The 13,359-nt window shown below is 38.7% G+C and overlaps 1 protein-coding gene across 3 annotated transcripts in view; it reads left to right on the top strand.

The window, feature by feature from the left end:
• Positions 1-13,359, top strand: part of AMPD3 (adenosine monophosphate deaminase 3) — a 34,457-nt gene extending 21,098 nt beyond the window's left edge. For 2 of the 3 annotated variants that reach the window (XM_087745130.1, XM_087745119.1), the window contains exons 7-15: positions 592-786; positions 1,033-1,164; positions 2,028-2,191; positions 3,390-3,516; positions 4,378-4,541; positions 6,627-6,747; positions 8,227-8,400; positions 9,533-9,643; positions 10,575-13,359. In XM_087745130.1, the coding sequence (XP_087601256.1) occupies positions 592-786; positions 1,033-1,164; positions 2,028-2,191; positions 3,390-3,516; positions 4,378-4,541; positions 6,627-6,747; positions 8,227-8,400; positions 9,533-9,643; positions 10,575-10,751 (1,365 nt within the window). In that variant the 3' untranslated portion in view covers positions 10,752-13,359. Of the gene's footprint in view, positions 1-591; positions 787-1,032; positions 1,165-2,027; positions 2,192-3,389; positions 3,517-4,377; positions 4,542-6,626; positions 6,748-8,226; positions 8,401-8,626; positions 8,711-9,532; positions 9,648-10,574 lie in introns of those variants that run through there. The other variant, XM_087745141.1, reaches the window with a different exon arrangement.

The raw sequence follows: 13,359 nt of genomic DNA, 5'->3' as shown, positions 1-13,359 counted from the left end.
AAAGAAACTGAAAAATCTGTCAGCATTATGAGTTGTGGTATTATAATTAAACTTGGACAAAGAGTGACAAAATCTGTCGCATGTACATTTTGCAGTTCTAGTGACCTAAGATGTTTCATGTGATTGAAATACAAAAATGAATTACGCTCTTGGAAATGGTGGAGAATTCCGGGTCCTTTCAGTCAGAGAGCATGGTTATACAGTCTATAACTAGAAAGCCATCATCGATTCATGGATGAAATAAAAGGATACTAAAGGATCATAGTGACCTTTAAGGAGGTATCAAATTTAATCTGAACCCAGGTTCTGTGATTGGCATTTATAATGTATCTTAACTTGTTAAAATTTTTTTTATTTAAATAAGAAACTATTAATCGAGGACTATTTTATTTATAGTTCTGCTTATTGAATAATTCCTCCAAACCCAAAATCTCAGGGTTCTGAGACATTTTGACTTGCTTAGGCACTAATCCATTTGTCACTTAAGGAATATTTTAGAAGGCTTTAGTCATTGTTGTCACTGACATAGATACTTTACTAATTTAAGTTTATGTATATAGATGATGAGCATGAATAACCTTTTGATTTCAGGTTGATACTCATATCCATGCTGCTGCTTGCATGAACCAGAAACACTTATTGAGGTTTATTAAGCACACATATCAAACGGAGCCCGACAGGATTGTTGCAGAAAAAAAAGGCAAGAAGATGACTTTAAAGCAAGTCTTTGAAAGCCTGCACATGGACCCGTATGACCTCACTGTAGACTCTTTAGATGTCCATGCAGTAAGTCTATTAAAATGACAGAAAACTTAGCTTTTTCTTGTTTCTTTTAAGTGTGAAATTCTGGTTTCTACGCTTTTTGCATGATAACATAATAAATCAGAAGTTGAACTCATGCATTGCTTTGCATGTTTGAAGTAAGTTAGCATAGGCTTTTTCTTTTCTGTGCCTTTTATTGCTAGGCAATTTAATTTAGAAACTATTGCGTGTACTTGAAACCATGGTTATTAGGGTTTTTTCCTCCTCCAGGGTCGTCAAACATTTCATCGATTTGACAAATTCAATTCCAAGTACAATCCAGTTGGTGCCAGTGAGCTGAGGGACTTGTATTTGAAAACCGAGAACTACATTGGTGGTGAATATTTTGCTCGTATGGTCAAGGTAAATAAGTTTCAAGCTTTCCCAGCTGTAGAGAAAGAAGGTTTGTAAAAGATTTGTGATGTCATAATTGTATCTAGAGCTAACAGTACGGTTAAGTGATTCCAAGTATTGGGTTTGCTCTAGCAATTTATCAGAGAAGGACCTCTGCTAAGTCAGCCACTGCTGCTTTCTAAATAATTTTATGAGTCATAACCTGTGTATGAGCTCAAAGCAGAGTTGTGTGCAGTTTCAAACTAATGGAGAGCAGCCAACGGTCAATTCACTGGCTTAATACTCTGTTAGGATGTAGTTGGCTAGGGGCAGCTGCTAGGGAAGGAGGAGCTAGGGACACTCCTCTGCATAAATCTGTATCTGCACATGCATGCACAGGCTTCAAATTCATTTCTTACAACAAAAGAATTAGTAGTTTTCATGAACTAAATGTCAGCTCTTCTTAGATGTATAGAAGTGCTTGTCTAAAATTAATAGCCTTAAAATTGCTTACTGCCATGGATTCTGCGTCAGATTCTCCATGGGTCTGCATATTTTATGTAGTCATTTACTACAGATTAAATAGTATAATTCTGATTTACCAATTTTAAACATGCGTCTTACAAAGGTGTTATTACTAACTGCACAAGAATATTGTCCTCTAAATCTAGGTCTTAGTTAGTTATACTCAAATGATATCTGAGATAGCTTACTAGTAGAATATTTAGATGCCTAAAATAAAATAATGGATTAATAGACAAGAGATTCCCTTTATCTTTAAAGGGCGCCAATACAGTTATGTCTGGTCTGAGGAAAATACGATGATAAATATACTACGAGCTGTAAATGATCTTCAGTGTCCATATTAAAGCAATATATTTATTACTTAATAGGAAGTAGCCCGTGAACTAGAAGAAAGTAAGTACCAGTATACAGAACCCCGCTTATCCATTTATGGACGGTCTCCAGATGAATGGCTGAACTTGGCAAAATGGTTCATTAAGCATAAAGTTTATTCCCCTAATATGCGCTGGATAATTCAGGTTCCCAGAATCTAGTAAGTAATCAGGAGCTCTTGGTAATTTTAATAGTTTGAAATCATACCAATGATTTGTTTTAATTTCTGATATTTTTTAGATGGTTTATGAGCTGTCCTGTAGTTCTATTTATAAGCAGCAGCCTGGGAAATTTATTCTTGACCATTGCTGCTGTTTTCCTGACAGTCTGGGGGTGGAAGTCAGGAGATGGGGTTTGAATCTGCTCTTTATGAAGCTATTCAAAACTACTGTGAATTATTTGTAAGTCTGAAGATACTAAAATACAACTGGGTGATATTAAGTTGCATTCAAAGGCAAGTTAAAATACAATTCAGTAATGAAAATAAATCAACTCTTGAATTCCATAAAGGAGTAGAAAATGCTCTGTAAAACTCTTACCATCAAACTTCCTCAAGATCAGTGACTAAATGACAGCGAACTTGAAAATGCAGCCCAGATTGCTGATTTGCAAGCTTAAATCAATATCAGTTTTTCTTAGTTTTTAAGCATCCTTTGGGACTTTATTAAATGGTTCTTTGTTTCTAATACTGTATATTGTAATACAGTCTCCCATGATAACAAAATTATCATTAGTCAGCCTTAATAGCTGAGCTTTATGTTTTGCTATTGCATAGTTGGAATAAGAGTAAAGAAGGAGCTGTCATGGTTGCATATATCCCCCGGAGTGTGTTTCTCATTAGGGAGAAGGTTTCTGTCCTTTAATTTCTTACATAGCAATTTCTTACGTACATAGCAGAGTCAACACCTTCGTTAAGCCATGCGCTTAATGACACACTGAAGTACTGTCCCTCGTTTCCGAGAGGCTCACTAAAGCAGAACATTCTACTTCCATTTGGAGTAGTTGCAACTTTGGAAAACAGCATCTTTCATGAGAGGTAATTCCTTATCTCTCCTATTAGTACTTGGATTGCTATAAGGGAAAAGGTCACTGTTCTTGAGACAGCATCTGCCCCTGCATACTATCTCTATTTTTGGAGCGCTGAGGAGCTTCAGCAGAGCCTGGATGAAGCACAGTGCCAGGCAGTGCAGGAAAAGGAGCACAGAGACAATCCCCGCCCTGACGTAAACTTTGAGTTTCTGAATCCTGGTCGAACTGAAGCTGTAGAATATACACAAATAACAGAAAATATGAAAGTGGAGGAAAAATATAAGCTGATTAAAGAATGGTCACAACTGTGTATTTTTTCTCCCCTTCAGTGACATATTTAGGTCAAAAAATATACTGCCTAGTTTTGGGAAGATGTTGGAGAACATCTTTGTACCTTTGTTTGAAGCAACAATCAATCCCAAAGACCATAAAGAATTGCACCTTTTCCTCAAATATGTAAGTATGTTTGGATTTTCTGTCTCACATGAAATGGATCCTCTCTTACTCCTAAATTTTGTTTGTCCACAGTTGTTTCCAGACACTAAAAAAGCTTCCTCCTCCATAGGTTACTTGTATTATTGTTTTAAAGCCCTGACATACAATTTAGTAAAAGCCCAGGTAAGGTCCTGTTGTCAAATAGTTGCCATTTATTTCCTCTGAAACAGCTCAACAGCTACTTACTTGTCCTCTCAGTAATCCTCTCTATAAAGAATGACCAAAACCCATTTGTGTGCTCTTGTGCAGAGGGAACATCATAATCCAGGATGTGTTCTTTGAGCTTTCCTCTGGGACTGGCCTTCAAAAAGGAGGCAACTGAAAGGAAGCATTGTGTAGGTCCTGATGGGACTCAGGAGAGAGGTGGGGATGTAGCTGCTGGGACATGATTAAAAGATACATTTCTGAGTATGCCCTGGATCAGAACTCGGAGGTTTCCTGGGAGCCTCTGGCCTTCAGCTGCTTTTCAAATAACAAAGCAGATGAGTTTAATGGATTATAATCTGGATCTGAGGGAGTCTTACATGCCTATCCCTGCCCCCCCCCACCCCCACCCCCACCCCGGAATCTAAGGGCTTTTGTGCACCTGGGCCTCCTGTTTGTCTCAGAAGAAAAAAAATGCATGAAATTTTCTTCAAGAAAACACATTATTCCTGCTCTCTGTGTAGTATGGTAGGAGGGCAGAGCAGCAGGACTGCTAGCATAAGGAGAGAAACGAAGAGAGAGGACTAGACGCTTTGTCCAAGCAAGTACTCAAGTGAGAGTAACGTTGAAGTTTGCTTCCTGAAAACACTGATTCCTGTGATTCTCTTCTCCCACCAGGTGACTGGCTTTGACAGTGTTGATGATGAATCCAAACACAGTGGCCACATGTTCTCTGACAAGAGCCTTAACCCTGACCTCTGGACCAGTGAGAAGAATCCCCCATATAGCTATTATTTGTATTATATGTATGTGAACATCATGTTGCTAAACAACCTTAGGAGGTAAGTAGTCATTTTTCTCTTTTACAAGCTTCCAGAAAGAAAAATCAATAATCTTGGTCTTAATCTAAGTCAGTTTCTAGATCATATATCTTTTGAAGCAAAGGTTATCTTGAATTATTTTAAAGAGTCCAAGAGGAGTACATGAGTTATTTTGAAAACGTTAACTGCAAAATGAATTCGAATTAAATATTCAGAAATTGTAAAGGCATCAGATTAATATCTTGGTTTGACATTTTTGTGTATTTTGGTTTCGTGAATTCCTTAAACCTGACTATATCAAACAAAACAAAAGACGAAACCCCACAAAATTGACTTGTTGACCTTTGCTTGGATTCACAGTGGATTTCCAAATATAACGTACCTCTTGGTAGCTTGCTATCTCCTGGTAATTTAGGAGATATGGCTATGTTGTGAAATAATGGGTTTAAGGGCTGCTGCTTTTATCAAAGATAGACAAAGGAGGACATAACTATAAACTGCACGTCTAGCTAACTTGCTTTAGCATGCTTGTTGACTCATTCAGTTTTACTGCTTTTGAGACCGATGCCTAGGCAAGTAATGCAGGGAGTTACGATACTGAATGTGAGATCATGACTGTAAAAACAGATTTTGGCATCAGGCTAAGTAAAGCATGAAATTCACCTTGAGGTTATGTTCCTGACTTTGTGGCTGTCTCACTGAGTGACCTGCACAACTGACTCAAATTGAGGCACCGGCAAGTTATCCATGGATAAGTGTCATCAGTTACCTTGCAAGGATTTGGTTCATTCTTATTTATAAAACGTTTTGGCATTTTCTTATGGAAGGTGCACAGATTTGTAATTTTAACAGGTCTTACCCAAGTTAACATTCAAAATGTTATTTCTTCTCTCCCATTGCTACCTCAAGCATTTCTTTCTCTACCGCCCTATCTAATCAAAACTCATAATAAAAACATCTGCCTTAAATTACCTTGTACCTGCAACAAACAGGCCTAGTTGTTAGTTTTAGTTCTATAATGGAAAGGACACGGTACAGCAGGTATCTGAGTCATCCCTTTCTCGTGACTTCCTTTACATTCTCTATAGTTTACGTTTTTTTCTTTTGCAAAGACAGAGATTCTGTCAGAACTTACACATTTCTTTTTTACTTCAAGATCATTTCAACTGCTCTTTGAAAAACTCCCTAGATAATCATTAAATATTCTTTACAGCTAGGTGAGATAATGACACAATTCATCAATGAGTCAGTGAAACTGTTCACCCTGTTAAACATACTGAGTATTTGAGCTACCACCGCCAGTCCATTACAGGACTGTGTTATACTTCTGGTAGTGTTAGTGAAGTCAGCAGGGATGGATTACATCCTCACATCCATTTTCAGGGGAAATGTTACTAAACATCCATCCTAGAACTGCCTTATACTCTAGCAGTCCTTGCTGAAATTCTTTTTGTTTTGAACATCTCCAAATACTTAGGGGACATTTGTCTACACAGAATAACAGGGTCCATTATAACCCAAAACCCAGCATCATTTTTAATGTAGGTGATAAAAATAAAATAGTTCTAGAAATGATAGTGTGAAGTCTAATATAGTAACTAACACTCCTAGATCATCTCTGTGCTACTGAGGGTGGGGTTTTGTGCTACACTTAACCTGGTGAGATGGCAGGCTGTCACCACACTAGGTAGGTGTTAGCTAATTCTTAGCAATGTGCTTCCACTTCTTCCCTCATTTTCAATCTAGGAATTATGTAGCCACAGGTTGCATCAGTTCACTTAGCTTTCCATCTGCCAGTTCCCTCAACTGAAATAGTTCAGTAACTGTTCACCCAGTAGCTAAACAATTGCTAAATGAGATGGAACTGGGGAAGGAAAGAAGGAGGAAGACACAAATATGTCAGGTGGTGGAAGGGGCTTGGGTAGAGGGACGTGCCCCTTTTGACAGCAGCCCACTGGTAGGCCTGATTAGATGTCACGTCAAACTGCATGTGTAACTTCTCTTTTTTTTTTTTTTTTTTAATTCCCATATTAATGATAATTATATACAAAATAGATGAAGAACAGTGTGGGTTTTGTTAGTTGAACTTGCTTTTGATCTCCTCAGGGAAAGAGGCATGTGTACTTTTCTGTTTCGACCTCACTGCGGAGAAGCTGGATCTATCACACACCTTGTATCAGCCTTTCTGACAGCAGACAACATTTCTCATGGATTGCTCTTGAAGAAGGTATTGCTTGGTTGCTCACCTAAACTAATCACTATCCGCTTAGGTATCCGTCACTGGTTCAAACAGCAGTCACCAAATTGACTTTATGTGGGCAGCCCAAAATTAATTTTCTTAGCAAGGCACAAGTAACTCTTCACTTTGATCAGAAATCAATGAGCTCAGCTGAACTTTCTATTTCTTATTTAAGCTCCAAAAATACAGCTTTTCCTAAATGAATATTTTAAAGCTATGTCTTTATAGGGAAGATCAACTGTCAGATATGTCAAGGACTTGGTGGCCCCTGGTTTTGGTTACTCCAAGCAAAGCTAAAATTACGTGGAAAAAACTGCTTGGACTTGTTACTACTCCCTGGTTTAGGTCCCAGAAGAATTTAAGGAAGACTGTAGTTTCTTCTGTACAGGGACGAAGGTCGTTTTCCCTGACTGGCATCCCTGTACTTCAGTGTTCATTCAGAAGTTCATTAAGGTTTTGATTATTTATATCTAGAGTAACTGGGATCACTTGATCAAGAAATTTAACATAGGTGTATAACACAGCAATATTTTATATACTTGATTGTTATGACAGGACAAACGTTATCATTCCTGGTGTATCAGTTAATAAAAACCATCACACAAGCCCAGGCTACAGTTTTGTAATGAAAATATTGGTCAGTGGGTGGCAGACTTGCACTGAGTTTATAATAATTTTTTGGAACGACCTTTCTTATAAGTTGGATTTTCTGGTTAATACTAGAAAATTCTCTCTGTATTTTTCAACATATCCAAGCACAAAGAAAAGTCTTGCCTAAAATCATGTCTGATGTTATGCTCAGAACAGGTAATTCCTAAAATTAAACCCAGACAGAGTAGTACTAACGCTGTATGTGACCAAATCATTCTCCTCTTCACTCTCTCCTGCTTAGCCTGCTGCAATAACATGGAATAGCAGATAATAATAATAAAGGCACTTGCTAGGTTCACAGGTTGGTTAAGCCAAAAATAGTAATAAAGATGAGGTGACCACAGATTATTTATATTATGTGCAACAGCAACACATGACTTCAAATAAATGACAACTTCTTCTGCTCCTAAAATTTACCTATTGGACTGCAGTTTTGAAAATAACAAATTGCTTAGCGGTTCTTACACATCTGTTACCCGTGACTTTCAGGTTTTGGCGGAAGGCATGCAGTTAGTGTCAAATGCAGTGCCCTTAATAGTCATGTATACTTACTAATCTACAGTAGTATTAGTCACCATATTTTTAAAAAGAAGATGACCTATATGTTGAAGAATGTAAATTATTTTTATACAGATCAGTAATATTTAAAATTCAGACTTTTGAATATTTTCTAAAGTCAGATTTTAGTGCCAACCTAAATTTTTTTTGGTCTTAGTCCTCCCTCTGTAATGCTGTTCCCATTTTGTCCAAGAGAAATCCTTCTTTTTTTCATTATCCCGTAGTACCATTAAGCGCTGATTGTGTTTTGTTTTGCAGAGTCCTGTCCTCCAGTATCTTTATTATCTGGCACAAATACCCATTGCTATGTCTCCGCTTAGTAATAACAGCCTATTCCTGGAGTACTCAAAAAATCCACTGCGGGAATTTCTGCATAAGGGACTTCATGTCTCTCTCTCCACAGATGATCCTATGCAGTTTCATTATACAAAGGTAAGAATTGCAAAAAGCACTTGTCTTTGAATTTGGCAACAGTACCACATAGGCCCAGAATGACCTGAAAGCTCTTTTATATCATTGCTTAGGATATAAAGTTTCATGTCTATCAGTCACTTCATTCATTTTTCTTCCTCATTCTCAGTGTACTACTCACTGTTAGGTTTCAGAGGGAAATGTCTGATTTCCTAATTATGTTTCTTTTGTACTCTTGCCTCTCCAGTGTTGGCTGTTGAAGTATAGAATGAAGGATGAGGCTGAAGGGAGGTTTGAGCCTTCATAAACAATCCTCTAGAGTGCCAGGAAAGTCCAGTTTCCTTACTAATAAATCTGGGGAAGTACATTACAAAAACACCATGTGGAGTCTCTGAAGATGACGTATGAGCTGTTTGCTCACTGAACTGAAACCGATTCTTGCCCGTGGGTGGCCTGGCAGGACAGAAGGGACGCGTCCCTGGTTTTGATGCCCCAATTTTGTGGTTGGCACTGATCTGAGTCCTGCTGGGCCTTAGAGTGGCCTGTACGTTGCCCAGTTGTCTGTGTTCTGAGGACAAGCTGAGCTCTGGTGTGCTTCACCCGGGCTTGCTCCCGGCCCGTGACATGTCTCTGCTAGAAAAGACAGAGAGCTTCTGTGGGGGCTTTCTGCATGGATGTAACGCAGCAGCAGCCGAGTTACGTGTAGTGTGGAAGATCCTCAGCTGTGACAGCCCGCTAGCGTCAGAGCCAGCCTCCTTGTGTGGAAGGTCAGAAGTGAGAAATTGCCCTGCTATCTGCCGGTGCACGTATTCATTAAAGATTTACGACTAGATCCTCCAAGGTGTTTATATACCCTGGGATCTCATTTGAAATTGCCTAATAAATGCCTCTGAGGAGCTGGACTGCAGGCTGCAATTTCTTAGACTAAGATAACTGGATACCCAGTGCCTATTAATTATTTAACAGTCGCCCGTGGGAAATTTGAAATAAACAATTCTGTTTGTTAGTAGTTACGATGTTAAAGTCTTAAACCTCTAATTTTTCGCAGCGATCTAAAGAGCATGTATAAATTTCTTAATTAGTAATGAGTACATATCTCCATTTACATCTTATTTACATGTAATTTCATATTAAACATATTTTGGTGATACAGGAAGCTCTCATGGAAGAATACGCTATTGCAGCCCAGGTGTGGAAACTAAGTACCTGTGACTTGTGTGAAATAGCAAGAAACAGCGTACTACAGAGTGGATTGTCAGATAAGGTAATTATGGCTGAAAAATCTCTTTTGTGAATATTAGGGCAAGTAGGAACCGAGACGTCAATAGTCTGAAAATAGAATGGCGGGTGCTTACGTCATGTCTTTGTGCACATCCCTATCCTCTTTTCCAGAAGTATTCACAAAGTATCTGCTATGCAGTCTTACATTAAAAAAAGTATTAATGTTATATTTTTCCCCACGAGCTTTGTTCTGGAATCCCCAAAACATGCAGAGAGACCAGATGCCTGTTCATGTTGTTCTGCCTCCAGTCCCAAACCTTTAATTATTTGGGTGATATCCCTTTGCCAGTAACTTTATACATCATGTCTTGCATTGAGTAAAAACAAACTGCTTGTCATAAGTGAGACATGTTTTTGCTTAGAATGGAGTACTACAGAAAATATTCTGGTTTAGATAAGCAGTCAGATTAGATTAAATTCCCTTTTGGCTCCAAAATTCTATACGTTCATGGCTTTCTCTAGGAATTATTTTAGAGCATCCTCTCTTCTAGGTCACCTTCAAACATTCCTCTCAAGGAGCTTGTATGTGCAGGGGCTTTACAACTATATTCTGTTGTTTCTTCCAATATTCTCTAATGACAACTACTGATTTTCCTCTTGTGCAACATTTAACTAACAAAAGAAACCAAAGCCTCTTTTTGACCTCTCACATGAAAGATGCAGTAGTGAAGACCGAACACTAACACAAAGGGTTTTAGCAAGCCAGACTTAGTGCGCTGCTGAGTAATTATATAAACTTTGGCCTTAAAATCTCCAAAACTGGTTACGACTCGGAGGTAGAGTTCACTGGCCAGCTGGTTGAAGCTGCTCTTTTCACTTGCACTGGAGTCATTCAACTAACAAATACTCAGTTATACGATAAATCAAAGCAGATGAACTGACTTCTTCCTCTTTACGTTTAATCCCGTTCACAGGAAAAACAGAAATTCTTAGGGGTGAATTACTGTAAAGAAGGGCCTGAGGGAAACGACATTCGAAAGACAAATGTTGCACAGATCCGGATGGCCTTCAGGTACGAGACACTGTGCAATGAACTTAGTTTCCTGTCTGATGCTATGAGAACAGAAGAGATTTCTACTCTGTCGAAGTAGTTACAAACTCAAAGAAACCAGAACGTTTCACTCCCAAGCAGGATAAGATGCTAACTACCATTGAATCATCTGTCTTTGATGCTACCAAGGCATAACTGAACAGTACAGAGAAAAATAGAGTATCTATGGAAGGTAAACAGCATTTGCTGTTGTCTTTTACAGCATTATTCTCATTGCAAAAATTTCAGTTTTGACAAACATTAGGCTTTGTAAGATTGCTGTAAATACTAAATGCAAACTCAGAATCATGTAATATTTGTTTCATACTGTCTGACTGTGCACTATATTGTAGCTTGGAAAACAACAGAGAATATTGATAGCGCATCTGTGAGATGCGCCTTAGGATTCTGCAGATGCTGACCGTATACGTGCACCTGGTTTTGTCCTGCTAGTCTCAGTAGCCATCAGGCATTTAGCACTTGTAAGTTTAACCCTTTATTCATTAGCAGTTTGTATGGGGTGCATAATTTTGAGGCTACTCTTTCAGTCTGGAAGGTGTTCTGACACAGTTTTTAGCTTAATGTTTCAGCAGTTATACTGGAAAACAAGAAAAACCAAAATCCGGTAGTCTTGTGTAATGACTAATTAATTACTTCCTGTTGTCATGTAGGATGTCTGTGAGGAAGAGCAGATTAATGCTTTTTAATCTAGTAAGTAGAAAACGTGGTGTCAAAATCATCGCTGTTGTACATTGTAATAATGAGTCTGTATCATGAAAACTTTGCCTTGAAAGTTGAGAACACTTTTTTTATTGCTTTGTAATGGGAATATATGGGTATGCCAGTTCAAATCACTTGGAAATTTATGCAGATAATTTTGGTTGCATGCGAAGAGAAATTTTTTACTTGAACAAAGGAAGTGTTCTTACGAATCAGTGGTAGAAACTCCAGACCTGGGTTCTGGTCCTACTTCTGACATCTTTTTACACATTTGTGTTAGTTTGTATTTTAGTCAGTTAGAGTTGACTGAGAAGTCAAACTGTCTATTTATACAGAAGCTAGCCCACTTGAGATCTGTCATTTCAAATCATGTTACGTTAAACTTTTTATTTATGATGGAGTGGCTAGTAGAATACAGCTACTGGAATATTTATCACTTTCCATCTTTTTTCTGTTTGATCATCCTTCTTAAGACACAGTACTACTCATTGAGAAAGGATTAAAGGTAATAACATGATAGCATCTATGTACTGTAGAAGCTGCATGTAGTTTCCCACCAAAGCAGCCTGGAGGCTAGGGCAGCAGAGGATGTTGATGCCTGTAAGTCCAACATTACACTACTTAGTTTGAAGGCCTGTAGTCCCTAAGCTGGGATCCCAGGCTACAGACCTGGGTATCTAATACGATACATAGGGAGGTTAGGCAGCTTAGACCAGTAATTCGGAATTAATGCCTAAAAAGCAAATCATGAACACTAGCCAATCAAGCCTCCCTAGACCTAGAACCCTGCATGTAGTAAACTACATCAGACGTCTTGTGCCACTTGTATTTCTTAGGCCAGGCCCTTCTCCTGGGGCTTGGGCACCTACACCCATCCTTTCCAGAGCTGATCAGGTCTCCTTTTCCCTTGTAAATGCAGCCAGAAGTAGCAGTGGTGACATCACCAGTACCAAACAACTCATTAATGGCATAAATGTATATGTGCATTGAAGACATATGCTCTCTCCTCAGGCTGTGGCAGTTCAAAGCAATACCCGCAAGGACACTTTTTTAATGTACCTGCTGTCCTGAATGGTGATGGCAGGGACATGGCACCAAAGCAAGGGAAGGAAGAATTCCCCATCACCTCCTAGAGCTGTGCAGCCCTGTCAGAGCCCCATAAGAGAGATTAACCTGAAGCAGCCTGCAAGTAAGGCTGCTCCAAGGGAAACCAAGGCACAGGAGCAGAGTTCTGGCCATCCAGTCACCATTACAGGTAGCTGGTGTCGTGCATAGGGAGCTGCAGTGATTGCAGACGTTCCTCATCCAAAATATGGTTGCAGACAGGTGGCGGGAGACTTGACGTTAGCTCTTCAGCAACCTAGCCTAATGTCTGCAGTGTTCAACTAGTGCCAGATTTTGTATTCCTTGTGCAGCTAAAAATTGTGTGAAACCATGCTACGCTGCTCAACTGTATGATAATAAAATTGTCCAAAGTTCTTAGTCAGCAATGCCTATGGGCCTCACTGTTAGAAACTTTAGCAGCGCATATAATGCATTATCAGGATTGGTGAGTGTAATTTTCTTAGGACAAAGTCTGAAAACAGTGGTTGAAGCATTTTAGCTGCATAAAATGCAGATGTCTTGTTTTCGTTAGTACAACTTAGTAATAAATTGTTACGGACATAACATTATTTACCTGCGAAAAGCGTCTGTGTCCAGGCTAAATAAGCAACATGCTTGGTTTGAAGAATTTCAATTGTAAGTATTTTCATCTGATAAACATTGCTTTGCTTGGGTTGTTTCACCTGAAGATTGCTACTAGTGCTGTTCACGTTGTCAGATTTCTTATTTAGTTTTCTTAATATTACAGCAAATGTGTATGTTAATACCTTTTCAGCTTTCCTTACCTCAAACACATCAGGTTCTAATATGTCTGTAGCTCTTATTAAAGAAAAACCCCCAAACTG

The sequence above is a fragment of the Nipponia nippon genome, unplaced genomic scaffold (genome assembly GCF_047370975.1).
Source record: "Nipponia nippon isolate SJK-2023a ecotype South Korea unplaced genomic scaffold, ASM4737097v1 scaffold_10, whole genome shotgun sequence".
In the NCBI taxonomy this organism is placed as follows: Eukaryota; Metazoa; Chordata; class Aves; order Pelecaniformes; family Threskiornithidae; genus Nipponia; species Nipponia nippon.
The sequence above is the reverse complement of the archived record's forward strand: the minus strand, read 5'-3'. Positions and strand labels throughout refer to the sequence as shown.